This window comes from Epinephelus fuscoguttatus, linkage group LG16 (genome assembly GCF_011397635.1).
Source record: "Epinephelus fuscoguttatus linkage group LG16, E.fuscoguttatus.final_Chr_v1".
Classification (NCBI taxonomy): domain Eukaryota; kingdom Metazoa; phylum Chordata; class Actinopteri; order Perciformes; family Serranidae; genus Epinephelus; species Epinephelus fuscoguttatus.
In genome coordinates, this window is record NC_064767.1 from 18,162,637 (window position 1) to 18,176,130 (window position 13,494).

Sequence of the window (13,494 nt, forward strand, 5' to 3'; positions counted from 1 at the left end):
TGTGCTAGCTTATGCTAACTGGGCAGACGTTGAAGTGACTATTCGCTGGGAGCAGAGTGGTTCCAGAGACTGTCTTTCAGCTTTGTGTCTGTTCAATGGCACCACCAAAAGTTTTCTAATGCGGTGGGGTGTCAGATAAGCAAGGAAGCAATTGTTCAGTGAGGCCAAGGAACAAATGAGCGTAACACTCCTGAAAGAATGTGGCCACAGGCATCCAAGGCTGAATGTAGTCTAAATGATCGGATCTCAATACGCATTGCAGACACATTTGGTGCATTCACAATCTGTACTTAGAGCTATTACCCAGGACATGTGTTAATACCAGTGTGTAAGCAGGGCATGTGTTTCTCAGGAGCACCAACAATGTCGACCTCTTATCTTCCAGACAGGCAGGAGCCTGCCAACATAAAACATGTTAAATGCCAGGTGCACTGATGCGTCTAAGGTCAACTACATGTCAATGCCCAAATTAATCACTCCTATGAGAGACAGAATTTCTTCCATTCCATTTTCCTTTTTATATCCGCCTGTCTGGGGCTGGGTCACGGGGGCAGCAGGCCAAGCAAAGCACCCCAGACGTCCCTCTCCCCAGCAACGCTTTACAGCTCCTCCTGGGTGACCCCAAGGTGTTCTGGGTCTGCCCCGGGGCCTCCTACAAGTCGGACGTGCCAGGAACACCTCTAGTGGGTGGCACCCAGGAGGCATCCTGATCAGATGCCCGAACCACCTCAACTGACCCCTTTCGACGCGAAGGAGCAGCGGCTGAAAAATTCCTTCATAATTAACGCAACTTAAAACCTGGTAGGGTTGCGAAATGATTATTGGATTTGATTCGCAAGTAGCTAAAAGATGGAAACCTCAAACAGTAAACATTCTCTGCTGTGGTGAACAATGAAATGAAATGAAATGAAAATGAAAAAGAAATATAAATGTTCATTTTCAGTCACAAAGAACACGCTCTACAAATCGTGTGCTGAAGGATAAAGCTTTTTCTTGGAACCTTTGTCTCCATGGTGATCTCCTCTCTCATTCAGGGTGATATTAACATTCACGGTATGGGGTCCAGTGGCACTGCCAAAAATACTGCCACTTTTTCAAAAACCATTAGTATCACTTCTCTCAAGGTGCAGGTGGATGGACAGCGTGGCTTTTGTGGAAATAAAAAATAGGAGAAGGAACGCTTTAGACAAGATATGCATGGCTCATGTTTGTCGCATCAAGACTACAAGCTAGAGCGACTCTCTTCCTCTCTTTCTGTCTTTGTGTGCACAGGTTTTTATGAGCCTGTGTAATAGAAAGAATGTGTGTGTGTATTTAGCAAGTGCTAGACTAAGCCCCGTTCCAGCAGAGGTGTCTATGACAGGCATCCTGTCAATAAAATGCTTTGAGCTCTCAAATCCAGGTCAATAAAGAGACTGGGTTAGTCAGCTCCTGTTAGAAAATCTAATCCCTCTGTCTGTCAAACCACTTTCCAGAGTCACTCCCATGTCTCGCTTGCTGCTGCTGTGCTCATGGCAACATAATGATTATTTCCTCCCAATTGTTTGTACCTCAGTGCTGCTGGGTGTTTTTTTACTGTACAAGATTTCACTACAAGAGCAGTTCAGACTAAAAAAAATCCTGTATGAGGAAAAAGGTTCATATTAAAAAAGATTTCACAGCTGCATAGACAGCGAGGTGGGGAGGGGATGGGCAGGGAAAGCAGGAGGAGGGTGGGTCTCCCTCTGAGAGGAGAAGTGAGACGTACAGCAGTTATTGTGGTGCTCTGGAGATGTTTTACCACCCACAGCTGGGACTGACAGGCATTCATATCCCTCAGTGTTTATGTGCCGTGGAGAGTACACAAAGCTCACACAGCCCTGGTGAGATCCCATCAGCAGGAGGGCCACTAATAACAAGCATCGAGTCCAGCCATACAGGACTTCACTGAAAAACATACAGAGCTGGAAGCCATTAGGGCAAGACAGGGGCGGTCACTGGGGGATTCCTATTCCCTTTTTCATAGTGAAAATTTGAAAATAAATAAATAAAAAAGACGGAGTGTGTTTTGAGAGAAAAAGCTGGTATGGTGAAGTCTCTATAAAGAAAAAAAAAAAACTCAGCACAACCAAAAAGACAGAGAAGATGTGAACAAGGAGACTGCTGACTCACCAAGCGCAATGAAATATTAAGGTGGGTGGCACTGCCAATAAAACAAGTTCAGCTGAGGTGAATGACGTGGAGCCAAACATTCTCAGAACATGTGCTATCTAAATATACATCTGACGCCACAGAGCAAGAAGCTAAAAAGTCATGTGATGCACCCCCCACCCCATCCCTGCAAAAATGTTCTCCATTGTGCCTATTAATTGTACAATTTCTAGTCTCAACAGGGTGTCACAGTATCTCCTACAAGTTGTGTAATTTTGCTCCTTGGTTTGCAGGTTCCATAAAAAAAAGAAACTCTTCATAGCTCCAGTCCCAGGAGAACCTGCTCAGATATACTGAGCTGAAGGAGTCTGAGGAAACATGACGCTGTCTGAGGCAACTGATAGATGAGTCATACAAGTGAAGGCGCTGAACAAGACCCCCTTACAATAAACACACACAGCACCGTAGTGTAGCTCAAATGAGAGCAGCAAAGTCCTAAAAACATTATTAAAGAGATACTTTGCTGATTTTCAACCAGCTTTTATCATAACAATGTGGGTAGTATGTGTAAATGAGCTGTGGTAAACTTTCCCTCCATGTAACCAGCTCCCAGACCTCCCAGTTACAATCTGTCGGATGACGTCTTTCGCATCAGCTGGCAGTAGGGCTCTTTCTCAAGCCACAAATTGAACTTCCTCATTTTTGAATGCCTGCCAAGACCAAACTTTAAATCTAGGCAGTGCTGATCAAATATAAACCAAGATTCTGTTATTGCATTGTCTATCTCTCATCCCAAATGTCTTCAGAAGTGTATTTTAGTGCACTGTTTGGCTCTAATATGAGAATAAGCGGAAAGAGAACACTGTTTCCTGTACTGTAAAAACGGAGGCTGAAAAAAATCAGATCAAATGGCAAAACGAAGCAGCACTAATCAGCTATAAATAGGGATGCACGATATATACTGGGCCGATAAATTATCACCCGATAATGGGACATTTTTATAATTATTATTCCGATAATCAAAATAATCGCCGATAAATAGCACCATAATACGAAGCCAGACTGCTTTCATTGACTTAACAAGGGCAGCATCTACACATCCAACACAGTTGGTGGTGGTACATGTACCTTTAAACTTGGTTTGCAAGCCGCCAATAAACACAGAGAAGAAGAACAACAACTGGCGCACGCTGTGTAGAGGGCAAAACATGCCGCGGTGTGGACATCTGTCATATTTCCAGAAGAAGACAACAGGATTGCACCAAGGGCCTGATCTCTGACCACCTGACACAGGTTAGACATTTTGCTGAAGGACTGTCTTTAAAGTGTTAGCACGAGCTAATTAGCAGCAGCGGCTTACATCCAACACCAAGCTTTTAAAAGGCTTGACTCTGTTGTTTAACTTATTAATAACTGCTAGCCATGTGATGCTACAGTTAGCGATTATTTGTGTCGTTACCTCTCTGGCTGCATGTGTGTGAGACACAGCCGCTTGTTTGTCTGTGTTGAGTGTTAATATTGAGGTGAATCAATAGCACATCTTTATTCTGCTTGGTAGCTGTAGGCTAGTCAGTCATGGGATGGTAAGACGGTGCCAGATGTAACACGGACCTGCCGATGCACATTCATATCAGCTGTCAGTGTTTGTCTCTGTTAGTAGAGACTCCACTCTGCAGTGTAGTTTATATACTTTACTGTTACACCAGAGAATCACACAGTAACACTAGGCCTCATGATCTACCTCTCTCTTACCATTAACTATAAATTTAATACTGATTAAAAGTCATATTACTTTGTATTTCCTATGTTCATCTGTAGTGTAGGGTTATATGGGGACAGGGGTGTTGAAGGTAGGCCATTTGACAATACCCCAGAAAGGTTCCCTCTTTTTCGCAGCCTGATGCTGGTAGGTATGAACAGTCAGAAATGTTCTTCGTTTTTGGTGTGTTAACAACAGTGATGTTGGTTTGATTTGGTTTGGTCTATGGAATATTAAATCAGCCATATTTTCTCACTACATCTTACTCTCAGGTGTACATAAACTAGAGATTATATACTTCTTTTTGAAATACAAAAATGTGAAATTATCGGTTATCGGCCATGAGAAGCAGGTAATTATCGGTTATTGATATCGGTTGAAAAAATCCATATCCGTGTATCCCTAGCTATAAACCAAGAATCTGTTACTGTGTTGCCTATTTCTCGCTCAGATGTTTTCAGAAACATATTTTAGCTCACTGTTTAACTGTAATTCAAGATCAAGCACCCCTTGTGGACCTACATTGACAGAGCACATCTCCCAATAACCTATCATTGCAGCATGTCTCGGCGCTGTCAGCTGCAGTGCCCTCACTTAAAACTGCTGCTCCCATTAGCAACCAAGACACAAAAACATGGGAAATAGGGTCCAGGTTAAAAAGTACCGAAATGACCCTTAAAGCTTTGGTTAATTTCACATTATTATTGGAGCTACATTACAGAGCTATTACTGACTTCTGAAGACAACCTAACAATAGTGTGCAGATAAATGTGTGAAAAGTTAAGACCAGAGCACAGATTTTTACCCTGAAGCCGGGTGCCATATTGTTTCCTGTGTCAAAACGGACATCACTCACCAGTGTTTACTGGTTCGGTTCGGTACAGTGCATTCAAGTAGTTATCGGTTTTCTACTTCCTGAGTAAAAGCAAATGCCACAGCCACTTTTTTCTGGTCATGTCACACCAATTTTCGAAAGTATTCGCATCTTCCTACAGCCCAGTTTTATTAAAAACACCATCTTTCCAGCAGTGAAATACTTCTTCTATGCTAATATGATAAGGCTATGGCTGAAATCGGCTGATATTCAGAAGGTAGAGGATGTAGCAGAAAGAGAAAGGTCACCAAGGAATGTTTTTATCTCCGCTACCTTTATTAAAGACATAAAATGGAGTTAACATGCTCCATACACTTTTAAATTTAACCACCAATGTTGTGCACATTGCATTTTTAATATACATTTTAAGTCTGACCATTTTATAGTCTATAAATGAGATTTATTGTTTTATACTCACTGGAGGGTCCTGGTCCTCTGCAAAAACAGTTGTGATGACTGTTCCCTTCTCTGCGTTGGGTGCCACCATGCCCTTATACAAGTCTTGGGTGAAGATTGGGGAGAAGTCATTCATGTCCTAAACAAAAAGAGATAGGTGTATCAGTTATACAGTTATATATTGGTGATATCTGTAACCACATTGCAATTATATGTCAGTATAAAACATTGGGTCAGGACGGTGCAAAATGTTCAGCTACACTCCAGCAGATTAATGGTTATAGAGAACGGGCAACTCATCTCCCTTCAGATTTGGCGCTAAAAGGGTCAAATAAGTGTATCAATGTATTCTACTACCACTTCTGCTGATGCTGTCTGCATGCTGAAAGAGTAATATTGTAGCATTGCAGATTTTGCAGCTGCTGCTTTGTTTGATTTCAGCCAACACTTCCAGCAAGTTATTGTGGATCCAGGCAAAAATTTCCACTTGCAGTTATTCACCATGCCTGAGGCGTTGTCCATGTATTTAAAGAACTGTGCATCTGAGCTACACTGTTACTGTAATCACACCGTTGCAGATGAAAATAATCCATTCCATACATCCATAAAATTGACCACTAAATATGTGAACAGAGAAAATATTGTAGCCGGCTGATTAACACTAAAAACTGTTGTGTAAACTGAACCAATACAACATTCTCCTTTTCTCTAAGGATTGTGATAATGTATTGGTATTTCATTGTAACATCTTATTAAATAGTGACAAAATACGGCTGCTGCTGTGAAATTAAGTGTTTCATAATTAATGCATTTCTCTTTGTGTATGGTATATTATTGCTGATATGCACATTACTTTCTATAGTACCAGATGACTGCCAATTAAGATGATAAAAATAAAAGCTGTTCATTGTGTCGAGGCTTTAAATGGTTGTAAGGAAAATGCATTAAATAATATTTTCTCCAAAGATATCTCTCAAGAATTCTGAGGACCATTATGGTGCATTTACTTCTTGTTAAGATGACAACCACAAGCAAGGCTTTCTGACCCACTTGAACATAAAGCCTGACGTTTAATGGAAAGTGATCTCTTATGCCGTCTTCTCTACTCCTTCAGGCAATGAAACTGTTTCCAGTGAAATAGTGCTCCCTGGAACACATGTGGGAACTTAACATCACCGTTGCTTTTAATCACCTTCTCTCTGTAAATAATGCACAGCTGAGCTCGAGCATTTTTATGGGCCTGCAAAGAAATGAAATCCTCTTAAGTGTGCAGCCTTTGCTTTGCTTTGTGAGAAAGAAAAACTCAGCAAGCCATTCACATATCCCTCAGGAATAGGTTAGCTCTGTAGTGTAACAGCTGGAGCCTGATCTTCCTTTCTCTTGACCTTTCTCTTTACTTTCCACTGTTGTGACTGAGCCATGGGCAACAGTATGTGTTCTATAAACTCAGTGGAGGGCAGCCTAACTTTGATCTATACACAGGTTCAGTGTTTCCTAGCAGAAAATCTATGATCCAGATCTTACTTTGAACAACAAAGCCCCATTCTTCTGCTGCAAGTGTTCATAAGATGCGAGCGCGGACACACTCGTGTTGGCTTGAAACAAACATGTGCGACATACAGCGCCTACACACAAGCACACACAATCCTGTACCTACAAATGCAAGGTGTCTGGATTACATTTGTTGAGTACAAGGATAGAAAAAAAAGTTTGGGAGACTCATCCAGAACGAAAAAAAAAAAAAAGACACGCAGGACACTCAATCCATCACTGTGAGGCATCCAACGAAAGAGGCAACAACAAAACAATACAAGGGGAAATCAAACGCACACGACTTCAAATAACCCTCTGGAGGTGTTATATGAGGAAGGAAATGGAATCAGTGGAATCAGCTCCAATTCTAGTCCCCGAGAAGCCTGCGTGAATCCATTAGGCTCATTCTAATTCATGTCTGCCATTTCAAATAGCAGACATTGGTTTGATATCAGTGGCTGTGCAATGCCTTATCCTATCAAACACAGTTCCTGGGTGACAGCACGAACACTACAACAAAGCGTGTCCTTATCAGAGGACAAACTCACTCTACAGGTTGGCAGGCCATGCGGCGAGTCTGCTTGAATAAGCTTAGACGCTTCCTCCCATTCAGCGTAATATAGAGAGCTTAATTCTGCAGACTTTGAGACTGTCACTAGGGGTGGACTGAATTCATACACACAGATAAATGTGAGTGCACACATTTTGAAAGCGCAGAAGCCGAGCGAAAAGACACACAGGCGCGCATACGCATACACACATGAATAGTGCCACAACATAAGGCGTCTAATCCTTTCGTTGGGATTCAGCTGTTAATCTCTTGAAAGGTTGTAAAGGGAATACAAGCTCCTGAAAAACCTGACATAATTGCTGTCACAAAGCTAATGAGTCATTCAGATCTGGAACAGCGCTGTGTGTGAGACAGAAACACCTATCCATCAAACTGTCTTTGTCCTGCTGATGCTACCAGGACAAACAGGTCGGGAGGCCAAAACATGTTTTACAAGGGAAATGCATTCAGCTCTGAATAGAATGACAATGAATTTCGTATCACAAAAGCAGCACAGGTGCAACACTGTACAATATGTCTCCAATCCCCTTTTGGACTGTGGCTCAGACAAGCTATTACTACTGTAAAACTCTGCTAATGAGTCACCACATATTCACCGACAGTGCTGCTGCTCCTGAGGGACAATGAGGATAGATGGGAGAACAGATCACTGATGGGTTATGGTGGACTGACTACCCGGGGGCTCTTACCGTGATGCGGACCGTGACGGTAGCTTGCCCTGGGGGCATGACCCCTCCTTGGTCGACAGCTTCCACCTGGAAAGTGTAAGAGGCCCCCATGCCCATAGCTGCCAGGTCCTCAAAGTCCAGGGTTTGCAGCACGGCTAACTCCCCCGTGACAGGGTTCAGAGAAAACAGCTGCCTGGCCGATTCAGTCTTGATCCGGTACGTGACATTGGAGAAGAGGTCTGAGTCCACTGCCTATGAGGAGGAAGAGCAGAGGGATGAGCAGTTACAGTATATTAAAGAAACAGAGTGTCTACTTGCACCCTGGTGGGAGTAGTCCCACTAAAGCTATTCAGCTATTTACATCCATCCCTACAACACATTATTATGGATCCCACTGTGTGCTGTGATTGGGTAATACTCGTCACATTGACGTGTTAGGGTCAGCAGTGGGTAGGGTTAGGGCTATTACTATCCAATCTCGACCATCTCTGACATTACAGTGGTAAATCTTTTGAGAAAAAGCAGACACATAAGCTGCAGATGACGTAGTATAAAGAGCGACACAGTTGACTGAGTTAGTAAGATGTGCTAGAGAGACTTAGCAGAAGACTTTCTCACAGGAGACAGAGGTTTGAATCACGTGTGAGTCAGGGTTGGTTTATCGTCTTTAGACTTAGTTGACGTATTATTTTCAGTTTTCAGGATGTATAAAGCTGCTGAATGGACTGCACTGTATAGCGACTTTCTGGTCCTTCAACCACTCTTCAACACATGTCACATTCACTCATTCACACACACATTCACACCCTCATGGCCAAGGCTAGCATATAAGGTGTCACCTGCTACTCAGTAACCACTCACACACCGATGGAGCAGCCATTGGGACCAATTTGGGGTCCAGTATCTTGCCCAAGGTTACTTGGATATGCGGACTGGAGGAGCCGCCAATCTTCCAATTAGTGGACGACCCGCTCTACCTCTGAGCCACAGCTGCCCCCCAGTGAATGAATGCACACTGTGTACATAACCCTAAGCAGAAAAGCTGCTTAGACCCATTCGTATTAACGCCATATTTCGGCATCACTATCATACCCAGGAATATAGCATGGTTGGCTGTGGACACATGGGTGCAAACAACATCTAAGGACACATGGAGAAAACGTGGGGTGACAGAAGGAGAAAGAGCAACATATATCTCCAAAATTTGAACCTTACATATACATATAAGCAGTGTGGCTGAGGACAATGAATATTAATGTTTCTATTTTAATTCTGCGTTTTTATGCTGCAGGGGTTACTTACATCAATCATTAATAGGTTCTGATTAAATTAAACCACTAAGGGGAGCTTAAGTTGGTCCTCATTGCATAAAATCACAACTCTGAAAGCAGATAGATTTTTCAAAGGCTGCTGCGATAGGAGATGATTAGATGCAGTGTGTGGATGCTGCAACACGTGGTGTTGTGTCAATGCGCCCTCACACACATACATAATATTTATTAGGTGTGTTAACGTGGATCCTAATACTAATAATTAGATGAGAGCCCAATCAGAATTAAAGTGCCTTGTGTAACCACCTCAATCGGAAGAGACTGGCCTGATTAGCAGGAATTTTCAGGTTGAGAGTGGTACTGTAAAGTTTCGATAATCTGTTCAGTAGCACTTAATAACCATGTCAAAACTTATTCTGATGATTTCTGTTTGAATAAATATATTATTTCTGTCCATGTTTGCCCCACATAAAGGTAACATTAAGTCATTTACTTTGCTGCAAATGACATACTGCAACAGCTGTTTCTTCGTGCCTCCCTTTGCTGACTCAAAGTTTTTTTTCTTGTTCTTTATTGCTCACATAAATATATGGTTAACTATGTGTCCGTGTTGGGTACACACACAGACATGGGTGCGAGCATGTATGATTAGGCATGTGGGTATTATGTGTTTTAATATCTGTGTGTACCTATGGTATACCTAGTTGTTATATAATGTATCCTCTAACTTAAATTAAATTTAAATTTATGTATTTATTTAACTACATGAAATAATGTAAAGTAAATAATGTATAAGTAAATTGCTTTTTTAAATTTTTTAAATTTATTATCATCATATTATTACACTTTTGTTTTATGTTCAATGTATGTATTTCTGTATTTTTTTTCCCCTTTACCTTATCTTTTTCGGTTTCTACATATGTTAAATAATCCTCAAAAATGCAATAAATAAATAAAAAAAAATAAAAAAATAAAAAAAATCACAAAATAAATAGATTATTTGATTTTTAAACAGCAGCCTTACGTAACGTTGTTGCTCAAGGCTGAACTGTGGGGTTGCTGGTCTTAACAATCACCTATTGCTAACGTTACCAGTGACATTTAGAGAACATTTGTAAATTATAGCGTTTACAATAGTCTGCATGTGAGGTGTTAAGGGGATATCTGTAAGATAGAGAAAATAACCTGGGTTACATTCACATTACTTTCTCCTTAACTGACTCCTTAATTGTGGTAATGGACGGAACCATTTCTTGTATACTTTATTCAGTAATAGAATTGGATTATCTCATTAAAGCAGGAAAAAAAAACTTGTTATAAATCCTGCAGATTAGATGCTTCACAGCTGGGGAAACCACCTTGCACAATTTAAAAATACATTTTGATTACATACTTTGGGGCATGTAAACGCACTTCTGATCGCTTTATATCATGTTCATGTAAGTCCTCATTTGCCAGTTGATTCACCTTTGGACACATTCCTCAAGCCAAGTATCCACTCTGAAAGAAATGTTGTCTATATATGCTCACATTCTCTCCCTGCAGCTAGTCTCTTTAAACTCTATTAAAACACTTTGGGAAGTGGATCTGGGCAAGGAGATTCCTCATTTCACAAAGGTTAGGCTCTCTAGGATCTATACAGATGTGAACACGACTTGTGACAGGTGTAGTCAAGCACCAGCAAGCCATGTACACGTTCTAGTCTTGTCCTGCATTACAGACGAACTGGGGGGAAATCTTTAGATCACGGTCAAGGGTTACTGGAAAATCTGTTGAACCTTAGCTATGATTGCATTGGTGTAACTCCTCCTACAGTGCCACTCTCTTCCTATGAAGAAACTTTTACAGCCTTTGTTACCTTATTATCCAGACGTTGGGTGTTACTCATGTGGAAGTCCCAAACAGCTCCTTCACACACTCTATGGATAAGGGAGGTCCTTAATTTTGTCAGACTGGAAAGAACCAGGTGCATAATGAGGGGCTCCCTGAAATTTTGCAAGATGTGGGATCCCTTTTTCAAGTATGTGCGGGAGCTGAGAAGGGATTTACCAAATATTATTGTGCTTTCTATCTGCTCTAATAAACAGATTGATTTTAGTCAAACTGAAGAAATTTTGTCCATGTAACCACAGCTACTGAGATACAAAAAAGCTAACATACATTCAGGTGTAAGCAGTCAGTTTCAAGCTACCCGACTCATCCACTTCCTTTCCTCAGAGTCTATTTCACTTTTGCTCTTTAGCTGTCTCTCCAGCCACCCCCGTCCGTTTAGAGTTGAGGTGACGTTGTCTGGGAGATTAATGGTGTCACAGTACCACTGTCACTCCCACCCCTCGCCCCCAACCCTAACCCTCCTGCTCCTCACCCTCTCCTGCTGCTTTATCCCTCTCTGTGAAATGTCACTCACAATATGCCGGCAATTACTCGCCCCTCCACTCTGTGTTTGCTCTGCCTGCACACGGTGTCCTTATACTTCATTTCAGTGTGCACACGTGAGCCGACGTATGGCAGTGTTGAATCTATCCAAAAGACAGATTCCGCCGAGTTGAAAAGTTTCTCAAAATGTCTGGTGCATTATATTCATGTTTGCCAGGACAGATGGAAAAATGATCCTCCACTAAAGGCTGGTTATGACTTGAAAAATCCAGCTTTAAGTCTTATTCTGTTTGAGTCTAAAAATGCCCAAAGAGCTGTCATGACGGCAGAAAAAAAATGTTTCTCTCTGCTGTGTATATACGGCTGTGTATGTTTCTGTCTGAATAAATGTTTCCGTCTGGAAGCATTTGACATTTAAACACTAAATTGCTCGCACTTGAAGTTAAGAGATGCTAAAAGCCTGTTACTACAACTGCTGTATCAAGCAACGTGCTACTTTATATGAAGGGAGACAGGAGACATTTAAAGATGCAAAAAGGAAAAGAACATGGCAACAAACACATGAGCAAGTACTCACGCTTAGCTTCAGGACCACAGTCCCCACAGGGCTGTTCTCAGGTACGTTCACCACGTAAGTTTCCTGGGAGAAGACTGGGCTGTTGTCATCAATGTCCAAGACCTGGACTGAGAGGGTCAAGGTGGTCCGCCGTGGATCCACTGCTCCATCTGAGGCCTCCACCACCAGGTCATATTGGCTCCTGAGCTCCCGATCAAGAGGCACTCTTGTGTAGATGCTGCCGTTAGCGCTGATTGTAAACAAGTCTGGATGATTTAATATCCGGTAGCGCACCTGGCCATTAACTCCGGCATCTGGATCTGTGGCCTGGGTGGAGAGAAGTAGGAACACAGGGCTCCATTATGGGTATGTAAATATAGTTGTCTACTCACTTTAGGAATTTAGGAAATGCTTCCCATGCAATATAAATTTCTCGGTAGGTCACCCATAATTAGAGTTTTGCTTGGCTGCAGTTTGACTCATCTGATGTCTCACATTTGTGGTTTTGGCTGATGTAATTTTCAACCAATCTCCATTTAATGCTGCCAAGCTCCCAAGGAAAGCGAACTACAATGGCCATAATTCATTGCACAGGCCTATCTGCACTTGTTTGAGTAGTGGTCTGTGCCAAACTACAGAGACACAACCCGGATAATCAAATGGAGGCATAATGGTCGGCTAATGTTGCGATAGCCATTATCTTCCAGTGGACTCAGAGACTGTGTATGCTGAAAAAAAATGTGAGTTAGCGGGCTCGCTAAATGAAACATCAATAAAATGTCATCAGTAAACCGCCTTTGAGTCCTGACGCTGCTGAAGTTAACAGACAACCTGTGGTTAACTCTGAAAATCCATTTATATGCATCAATGATAGCAGAGAGATAGAAATATCCACCAACACTCAGCATAGGAATAAGACGTTTTAAAACTGAAATGCAGAGGTATTTCCCTCGAAGCAAACAGCTGTTGTGAGGTTAATGTGATCCATTACATGATCCATTAGAGCCTGGCTTTATCTTAACACCTTACATATTTACAGAGGCTCCAAGCATAACCCCAACTGAGCAAGAGTGCCGCAACAGCGCAGAAACAACTGTCATACATTTGAGTCTCATTTCCTGTTCTTCGTATTGAGATCAGAGTCTTTGTCACAGACTCATTAGTGATCATTTGTGGGTTCAAAAGGCCAGGATCGTTGTAACAAAAGGAAATCCTCGAATGCTCAATCACCCTTTAATAGCAGACATGCCTCTCAATAGAAAGAGTACAATAATGAAAACTGAAAAAAAGAAATGGTCAGATTGATGATCTTATGAGAGGCAGTACTGCTGTGATGATCCTGCTGGGCTAAAATAAGTTA

At 41.8% G+C, this 13,494-nt stretch overlaps 1 protein-coding gene across 1 annotated transcript in view; it reads right to left on the minus strand.

The window, feature by feature from the left end:
• The window catches only part of LOC125903130 (protocadherin-15-like), a 324,152-nt gene that overhangs the window by 87,314 nt on the left and 223,344 nt on the right, over positions 1-13,494 (minus strand). The window contains exons 20-22 of the mRNA XM_049599840.1: positions 12,156-12,461; positions 7,953-8,183; positions 5,182-5,298 (exon numbers count right to left, since the gene is read on the minus strand). Of these exons, the coding sequence (XP_049455797.1) occupies positions 5,182-5,298; positions 7,953-8,183; positions 12,156-12,461 (654 nt within the window). The remainder of the gene's footprint in view (positions 1-5,181; positions 5,299-7,952; positions 8,184-12,155; positions 12,462-13,494) is intronic.